The following is a 10,307-nucleotide window of genomic DNA, read 5'->3' on the forward strand; positions in this document are numbered from 1 at the left end:
GAAGCTGTGCAACCCCCTAGGAGTGGCGACGACCATATGTCGCCTTCAAGGAGGTATCACCTCGCCCTAAGTACCCTACTCTCACCCAAATATGGGAAACATTGGAAAAGACGTTTCTTGGCCAGAAAGAAGGCAGGGTCAGTAGCTTGCCCACGTCTCTCTAGAGAATAGAGATTCAAAGGTCCATCTTTGATTGAGTAGGCGATAGCCCTTCCCTAAAAAACCCTAGTCCTAAGGCCTTTATAAATACTTCTCTACTAACGGGGCAAGGGAAATCATAACTTGCATATAATATCCTAAGCATTACGTTGATATACACAGTTTTCACCTCACATGAGTAGGTCTTCTAAAATCACTATAAACGTCATAACACCACCATATAGAGTTTCTCTCCGCCGCGGGCAAACTCCAATAACCTTAAATTGTTATAAACCTGCTAAGGCTTCTGAGTATTCTCTATCCTTGTAAGGATACCATGCACATTTGTACTTTTTTACTAGTACAAAATTCAAAGTTGCTCACCATTATCAAACAATACATCCATTAATGATTAGACTTTCCAACTCTCTCACCTTCTTAAAGAGGGTAATCTGTGCGATGAATTCTTAACGAAATTTAGATTAAGCTTTTAGAGTTGTCTGAAAATTATTTTAAATCCTCTAACTTGCCTCTATTTGTTTCTTGTTAGCATGAAGTCCTATTATCCCAAACTATAAATCACTTTAGAAAAAATTATCCTAAATTTTAAGGCAATTTCTAATTCTAATTCTAATGCAATTTTAATGATTTTTTCTCCACTTATTAATATTCTAAGAGTTAAAATGATATTCACACGTTGGTGACATGATGGTCTCTTAAAGACACTAATGGTAATAAACATTAGATTATAAAAAAAATAGTTACAAAAACAATTAATAATCTCCTTAGATACAAAATAATTGAAAGTAACAAAAAGAGGGAGGACACATAGGAAATAAATCTAGAGTGATGACAGGTGGGAAGATTCGTTCCATGTTGCTAGCTCATTACTCTCCTAAATTAGCTTCCCCCAACCGTTGAACCTTCGTTTACTCTCTCTCCCTCCCTCTCTATCTCTCTCCCTGCAACAACTTCCTCTTCCTCTTCTATTCCATTATCATCCACCCCAATTCTCTCTCATTTCTCATTTACAATCTCGGAGAGAAAGAGAGAGAAAGAGATTCCCATTTTTCATTTTTCAATTCTCTCTTTCTCTCCTCCTCTAAAACGACCCCCATTTTTGCGTTTTTGGGGGCTGAAACGCCAAAAACCCTAGATGCCTTCATTCTTGATTTCCCATCGTTATAATCATCAATCAACGATTTTGATTTGTACCCATTTCGATTCCGCGGGATCTTTTCGTTAATATTGGAATTTTTTTCACCTGGGTGTAGATGTGGAGAAAACCCCTTTTGTATTTACAAACCCTAATAATTTGTATTGGAATCCCAAATTGTTCGATTGTTATTCTTGTTCCATGGATTCTTCTTCCACATTTTCGCCATTGGGATTTTTGATTTTCGGTTTTTTTCTTAGCTTTTATGCTTTTGTTGTTCAATCTCAGATATATGAAGGAAACGATTCTCAATTTCAACCACAACAACCACAACAACAACCGCCTGTTTTTATGATGTCACCTTCTCCACCTCCGCCTCCACCACCTCCGCCGCCACCACCTCCTCCACCACCTCCTCCTCCGCCATCCTCACCACCACCTCCTCCTCTGGATCCCAATTCCGCTCCCTCACCTTCCTCACCCCAAGGCCATCACATTCCTCCCAAAGACGATATTCGGAGCCCCGACCCCGACGAAATAAGATCACCACCTCCTCCACACCACCGTCACCGCCGCCATCACCACCGTGTTTATATTCCGCCGCCACCTCCGCTTCCGCCTCTGCCGCCACAAGGAATGAATGCTGGGAAAAAGGTGGGACTTTTGTTCCTCGGCATTGCGGCGGTTCTTCAGGTTGGTATGGTTGGGTTCTTGGTAATCAAAAGGAGACAGCTTTTGAATAGCAGTGATGACAGATACGAGAATTCTTCTTCTTGATAAAAATTTACTCACTTTTGTTATTAATTCTTTCTTCATTTTAATGGGTTGAAATTATTCTTTGTTGGTGGAGGAGATTCTGCATAGGGAAATGTTTGGGTTTGTGGAATCATTGGAACAATTGGTGGTACTCTTTGTATATTGTTATTGTTAGTTTACCTTTCCCTTTCACATTTCATGTAAACTTTTTCTTTTTTTTTCCATTTTAGTTACATTTTACATTGGGTTATACTACTAATGAGAAACAGAAGAAGCCCTTTTGTTGTACTTCTTTGGTTTTTGTTCTTGTTGTTGTTCTCTAACATGTTTAATGTACAATGATGTTGTTGGGAGTATTTGATGGATTAACAATATACAATCTTAGTGTTACATTTTGTTTTCTAGTTAATCCCTTATTGATATCAAGAGCTCTTTAGATATAGTTCTATTATGTAGTGATTATTATGCAACTGTTATGGAGTTTCTTCAGATTTCTTCGTATAGAATCTATTGTCTTGAGTGGTTGCAAAGGCTAATAATTAGGTAGAAAGTGCATAGAAATGCTTTGCATAGTTAATCATGTAACATTTCATTGCCACATTTTAAATATCAAGTCCTCTATTAGCGTGTTTGGAAACACGGTGGAAAGCCAGCAAAACGCACGTTTGGCCAGAAGCTACACTTTGTAGCTTCTAGAAATCACGGTGGGAGGGCTGCTAAACGTGCGTTTCTAGTTTCAAACGCTAAACCAAACACACCATATGTTGATGTGTTAAAGGAATTTTGACATTATGTTCTCGCAAGTTTTACAAATTTACACGTTCGGTCATATTGATTGTAGTTGATAAAATTTTGGCAGTGCAGATTTCAAACTCAATTTTAGTTTTTGAAATCTATACGGTCGGATCCTGATTCAATAACTACTGATGTGGCTGACTGCGTGAATGTCGGAACCTATATTCTTATTGACGTGTATAATCATTCATTCTAGAGTTTATGATTTTCATAGGACATGGATTGAGTAGGTTCATTGCGGTTGGAAAATATAAGGTGGCAGAGTTTGATATTCAATTTATTCCTTTTCTTGCTCAACCAACCAAACATGTTTAAGGAGAGTAAATGCATGGATAAAATTAGAAGAAAATTGAAAAGATTTGAACCATAGTTGGTACAGATTTATTATGGTATTGACTGTTTTTTTTCCAGTTATATAGGCTTAAAATTTATTTCCTTTCTCATTTCCTGAAACTAGCAATGCAATTAATTTCTTGCTTAGTTTGTTCTGCCCAGTCATGTCGTTTGACTAGTTGAATTATGGCTTTAGAACACAAGTTAATACTATTAATCAGTAAATCTAGCTACTGTCATGCTTCTTCCTTAGTGAAAACCAAATTCAAGGGTTTTAGATTCAAATTAGTTGACCAAGAAAAAGTTAGCATGAAAATCAAAATTAGTTTCAAAATTAACACCCTTAGAATAAATTGCCAAAACTAAACTCAACAAATTCAGATTTAAATAACATGAAAACTAATTATACTGACATTAGAATCAATGGAAGAAAAATTAGAAGATATATGCAGATCTAAGTTTTGTTAACAATAGAGATGACAGATTAAAGAGAAAAGTGTTTGAGTTTTCATAAAAAATAAATAGCATAGGTTATAAGAATAATATTTATAAAGAGAATATGCAGTAAAACATAAATAGATTAAATACTCTTTGTCCAATTACAATAATATATCTATTATATATTATTAACACTTTCTCTCAATTCTCACAATGCATCAACACGAGTATTGAGAGTTCAACATGAGTATTGAGAGTTTGTGATAAAGAAAATACAAACGAACTTAACCAAAATAACTAAGATCATAATCAACAAAAATAAAACTAATAACCAAAGTGATAAATCATCCTAAAGAGAAACAGACAAAGAGAGTAACCAAGCTAAGTCAGAAGAATGTCACATTTAACTAATCATGAGGAATTACAACAAACTGAGAATAATGAAGTTGCTTAATCAAGGTTGAGTATGACAACGAGGTTTTCTAATTCAAGATTGAAGATGATTGAATATCTTGAAAAAACTCACACAATGTCTAAACATGTCTAACTCAATCAACATACTATAAATTTTTTCTATAAGTTTGATTTAAAAGAGTATATGTGCAAGAAGAACACTCAAGATGTTCTATATTTGTGAAAATATGGTTCTAGAATAATTTCTTTTTTATCTTTAATCGAATCAATAATCAAAATCAAAAATAAATATACTCTCAAACTTTTGAGAATTTTATAGTGCCAATGACAAATAGTTCTAGAATGATCAAAATAAACTTTAGTGAATTGGAAAGAATTTATAATATTACATAATTGCTATTTCAAAAAATTGATTTTAAGAATGAAGTAAATAAAAATTTATTTTAGTAAAAAACAATAGAATTATAATTGTCTTTAAGCTTTTAATTTTATTTGTTATCTAATTTAATGTAATTTAATCAATTAAATTAATTGAACTATTGTTTGAAAGTCTCATTGGTTTGACCTTGACCCTTTAAAACATTGATTATTTTATACATACGTTTATGGTGTAAATAATTCTTATATATTTGTCTTCATAGTCTCCAAAGACCTAACACCCAAGTCTTCCCATAAAACAACTTTAAGATTTTGAAAAGATCATAGTGCCCAAATCTTCAACAAGAAATAAGGTTTTTGGCCGATAGTTAAAGTTTTTGGTGACCAAAGGGCAGGTACACCCGTAAAGTTATCACTCTAATATCTAAGTCAATAAAATCAAATAGATGAAACTTGAAAGCGGGTAATAAATTATACATTGATATGACATGGAGTTATACTTAAATAAGAACAACAGTCATAACTGTCTCCAATAAATACAGTTTCACGTGTAGGAAACAATTGAATGAGTCTAATGGTTGAGATGGAGCGAGTCTCACTCTAGCGCAAGGTTTTCCTGTGAGAGTGCGCTTGTTTGCCAACTTGAGTAGGTGTGAAAATTGATTGTGCTTCCAACTTGGGTCAACCTAGTTGGTCTGCTTGACTAGTCTGGAATAGTTTCCCCCAAGTTTTTTCTATCAAACATGAAACAATGATTTTCTACGGAAATGTTATGACTATCCGCACGGGAGTTCCGTCGTTGAGATGTCTTATTTGTTGAAAAAATTCTCCGGGGAAGGAAAGAGGTCGTCGAGGAGTTGAGTGAGAGTTGATGGCCATGGGAGCATGTGCATTAAATGTTTGTCCCATCACTAATACGTTACTTCAAGGAAAACTTCCATGTGGTCCAAGGCGCATAGGAAGGGAAGTGAATCCCTTAGGGTAATCGAGTACACTCAAGTGTTGTATTGTGAAGTCAAGCTTTCTCAATTTCATGTTTTGATGATATCAACATTTATGCATAAGCATCAAGAAATGATGAGAAAAAGATTCAAAGAGCATTCAATCCAAGTTTCAAAATAGCATCAAGTTTCTTAAAGTAATATTTAAAGACGTTTGGAGCTTAAGGTATAAACATGTTGTTATCTTGATAAAATAGTGCTCAGAATTCATACATTATTGCATAAGGTCATTATGTCATATCCCTAAAAAAATTGGCATGCTAGAAGTCTTAAAAAAGTAAAAGAATCTGTTTTTTCTCCCAGCGTAACCGATTACGGTTTTAGGCGTAATCGGTTACGGTCACGCAACCAGTCTTTGTTTTGATTTTGGAATTGCTCTTTCTCCCAGCGTAACCGGTTACGGTTTTAGGTGTAACTGGTTACAAAAACGCAATTTTGAATTTTTCAAGCTGCAACGATACAGCGTAACCCGTTACGGTATTTTCGTAACGCGTTACGAACGAAACAGTGTCAATGGTTTAGCTTTTTTCTCTTGCATACGAATCAGATTGTGTGCCCCTTAAACATTGCATTGTTTCATTGATTTGCATCCTTTCTAAAAGGTGTTAAGACAATATATAAAGCATTATATTTTCAGATTTAAACTCACCTCTTCCATTTGCAATTATATACACTTACTCTCTCAATTTTCATAAAAGTGCTTATTGATATTGAAACTTTCATATTGAGTTTTTCTGCTTTTGTGTTTCATACAAGTCCAGAAAAATTCATACCATAAGTCATAAACATTAAGCAGTATACTATCATTGATAATTGCTTGCTTGGAAGGGAAGATCTTTCATATAGATTGATACATATTCATATACCTTCTTACTTAAACAAATGTTCATATTTGTTAATTATTATTGATTTGCTATCCATGATTGTTGGATGCAAGGGTTGATTGATTAAAGAGAGGATTGTTCTATTAATCATTGGGTTTAATCAAGGAGAGGATTGTTCTCTTGATCATTTGTTAGTCAATCACAAGAGGATTGTTCTTGTGGATTGCATCGACTTTTGTAAGTTGCTTACACTAGTAAAATCTCTTCCGTGTTGGAAAGGGGACTGGAGTATTCTCGGACTGTGAGGGGAACCAGGATATATCGCCGTGTCATTTATTTTTCTGAACTTTACATCTTTCATAACATCACCATAAACCAGAAAAATAATATCATCATCTCCAAACACCGATAAAATTCTAAAGTACCTAATTCACCCCCTTCTTAGACGCAATCTATACTTACAATTGGCATCAGAGCAGGTTATAGATAACCTATTCCTAAAAGATTCAGATGACTTCTGCAAATCAAAATCCGGTTTTTAGAGACGGTGGTAGAAACAACAAATCTCCATTGTTCTGTGGACAATATCTCGACTTTTGGAAAATTCGTATGAAGGCTCACTTAGAAGCACAAGGAGAAGAAGTATGGGAGGCTGTCCTAGAAGGTCCTTTTGTTCCTGTAACTGTTGTCAATGGTGTCGGATCAGATAAACCTAAAGCTTCTTAGGACGATAACGATAGAAATAAAGTTCTTGCTCATAAAAAGGCTACCAACCTTCTTCAAGGAGCACTTAGCATGGACGAGTTCTTTCATGTTTTGGCATGTACAACAGCTAAACAAATATGGGATATGTTAGTAGAAACTCATGAAAGAAGCGTTGAAGTTAAGAGATCTCGATTAAATACTTTGAGTCAAGAATACGAGTTATTTAGAATGCAGCCCGGAGAATCCATTCTTGATTTACAAAAGAGATTTGTTCACTTAGTAAATCATCTATACGCTCTTGGAAAGAAAATCTCTATTGAGGAACAAAATATTAGAGTTCTAAGATCCTTAACCAGAGAATGGAAACCAAAGGTAACGACAATATCCGAGAATAAGACTCTAACTAAAATGACTTCCGCAACATTGTTCATAAAACTTCAAGAATACGAAACGGAACTCGGAAGACTTCAAAAGCATGAAAGTTTAGATACAAAATCCAAAGGCATCGCTTTGAAACTAAATTCTATGTACGATGATCCACCGATGAAAGATGAAAATTTCATGCTCATTGTTAAATGACTTGGTAAGCTCTTTGGTAAAAAGGATAAATACTCTCATGTGAAAAGAAAGAAATATTTCAAGAAAAAGGAGGCTTCCACTTCAACACAAGATGTCACATGTTATGAATGTGGCAAGCAGGGTCATATAAAACCAGATTGTCCTAAACTTTCCAAGAATGGTGGTGTCAAAGGCAAAAAGGAATTCAAGAATAAAAAGGCCTATGTTGCATGGGAAGAAAATGATATAAGTTCATCATCCGATTCAGATAGTGATGAAAGTGCAAATCTAGCATTGATGGCTTCACACCATTATGATGATGAAAACGATGAGGTTAGTAATGAATTTTCCATTTATGATAATGATGAACAAGGTGCCATAAATGAACTATTGAATGAATGCAAAATGTTATATATAACCATATCAACACAAGAAAAACAAATCAAATCTCTTGAAGAGAAAATTGATATTATGCAAAAAAGATTTCGAGATTGAAAAGAAACAATATGTTGATAAAGAAAAACAAAAATTTACATATAATAATTGTGAATCACTTTTATTTCAAATTGTCCAATTAAAGACAGTCCTTGAAAGATATGAAAAAAGACAAATTGGTTTAGAGGGTGTCCTTAGTCAACATAGGTATTCTAATGATAAAAGTGGGCTTGGTTATTCAAAGTTCTCAAAACCAAGTTCTAACAAAATCATTTTTGTTAAGGCTAGTGACCAAACATCCCAAGAGAAAGTTAACAAGCCTAAAGTGGTTCATCACCATCCTAAGAAAATATTTCCTAAAATGAAACCTTATGTTCCTAGATATAAAAGTAATTTTGTTCCTACATGTTTCTATTGTGGTATAAGTGGCCATACACCTAATGCTTGCTATGTTAAAACTTTAGTGTGGAAAGTGGGCATTATGTGTGGGTAAAGAAAGATACTAATTATGAAGGACCCAAAGCAATTTGGGTACCTAACAAAACTTAATTTGTTTTGTAGGTATGCTTGAAGACCACATCAAATCTATGGTATCTCGATAGTGGTTGTTCCAAGCATATGACGGGAGACATCAACAAATTTTCAAATCTAAATCTTAAGTACAAGGGTTATGTTACTTATGGAGATAACAACAAAGGAAAGATTCTTGGCATAGGCAAAGTTGGTGCACCACCTTTCACATCCATTGAAGATATTCTTTATGTTGAAGGACTAAAGCACAATCTTCTTAGTATTAGCCAACTATGTGACAAAGGATTCAAGATCAAGTTCACTAAAGATAAATGTTTGATAGAAGACAAAGTCAGACATGAGGTTAAACTTAAAGTTAAAAGAATTAATACTATATTTATGATTTCTCTTGATGATTTACCTTTGAAGGTAAAAGGTCTCATGGCGATTAACAATGACTCATGACTATGGCACAAAAGAATTGCTCATATTCATATGGAACATTTGAATAAATTAATCAAACATGATCTTGTCATTGGACTGCCTAAGATAAAGTTTGTCAAAGTTCGACTTTGTGATGCATGTCAAAAAGGGAAAAAAACAAAATAAACTTTCAAATCTAAGAATGTGGTGTCCACTACAAGGCCACTACAATTGTTGCATATGGACTTATTCAGTCCATCAAGAACAAGAAGTCTCGGAGGTAATGTATATGCTTTAGTTATTGTTTACGATTTCTCTAGATATACTTGGACATTCTTTTTAGTGCAGAAAAATGATGCACTCAAAGCGTTCAAGAAATATGCAAAGGCAATTCAACATGGTGGAGAATTTCAAAATGCTTCTTTTGAAGAATTTTGCGAAGAACATGGAATATCTCATAATTTCTCAGCACCAAGGACTCCTCAACAAAATGGAGTAGCGGAAAGAAAGAATAGGTCACTTGTGGAACTTGCCAGAACAATGCTTAGCGATTCAAATCTTCCTAAATATTTTTGGACGAATGCGGTAAGCACGACATGTTTTGTAAGTAATAGAGTTAATATTAGACCTTTCTTAAAGAAGACTCCATATGAACTCTTCAAAGGAAGGAAACCAAACATTGCTTATTTTCACATCTTTGGATGCAAATGTTTTGTCTTAAACAATGACAAAGACAATCTTGGTAAGTTTGATGAAAAATCCGACGAAGGTATTTTTCTTGGTTATTCTCTTTCTAGTAAAGTTTTTAGAATATATAATAAAAGAACTATAAAAATTGAAGAATCTATGCATGTATCTTTTGATGAATCTAATCCCTCCAAGGAGGATATTATTTGTAATGATGATGATGAAGATATAGTAGTAATTCCTCAAGAAGATTCTTCCAAGATGAATAATAAGAATCAATCAGAGAATCACGGAGATACTTCCAAAATTAACAATGAAAATCAAATTGAATCTCAAGGAGAAACTTCCAAAGTCAACAATGAGAATCAAGTAAGACCTATTCAACAAGAGTCAAATATCAATGATCTAACTAAGGAATGGAGAACTCATAGAGACCATCCAATTGATAAAGTCATTGGTGGTATTAGTCAAGGTGTTACAACAAGACTAAACCTTCAAGATGCTTGCTTAAACATGGCGTTTGTCTCTCAAATAGAACCTTCCAAAGTTGATGAAGCCTTAGGAGACGACTAATGGATAATTTCTATGCAAGAAGAATTAAACCAATTCGAAAGGAACCAAGTTTGGGAACTTGTTCCTAGACCAAGTGATAAACACATCATAGGTACAAGATGGGTGTTTAAGAACAAGCTTGATGAGAATGGAATAAATGTTCGAAACAAAGCAAGGTTGGTGGCTCAAGGATATAATCAAGAA

The 10,307-nt window shown here is 34.3% G+C and overlaps 1 protein-coding gene across 1 annotated transcript; it reads left to right on the forward strand.

The window, feature by feature from the left end:
- Positions 1 to 946: 946 nt before the first annotated feature.
- Positions 947 to 2,459, forward strand: LOC131618184 (uncharacterized). The gene has a single exon (XM_058889446.1). The coding sequence runs from the start codon at positions 1,496 to 1,498 to the stop codon at positions 2,069 to 2,071; it is 576 nt and encodes a 191-aa protein (XP_058745429.1). The 5' UTR covers positions 947 to 1,495; the 3' UTR covers positions 2,072 to 2,459.
- The last annotated feature ends 7,848 nt before the right edge of the window (positions 2,460 to 10,307 follow it).

This window comes from Vicia villosa, linkage group LG7 (assembly GCF_029867415.1).
Source record: "Vicia villosa cultivar HV-30 ecotype Madison, WI linkage group LG7, Vvil1.0, whole genome shotgun sequence".
Taxonomy (NCBI): domain Eukaryota; kingdom Viridiplantae; phylum Streptophyta; class Magnoliopsida; order Fabales; family Fabaceae; genus Vicia; species Vicia villosa.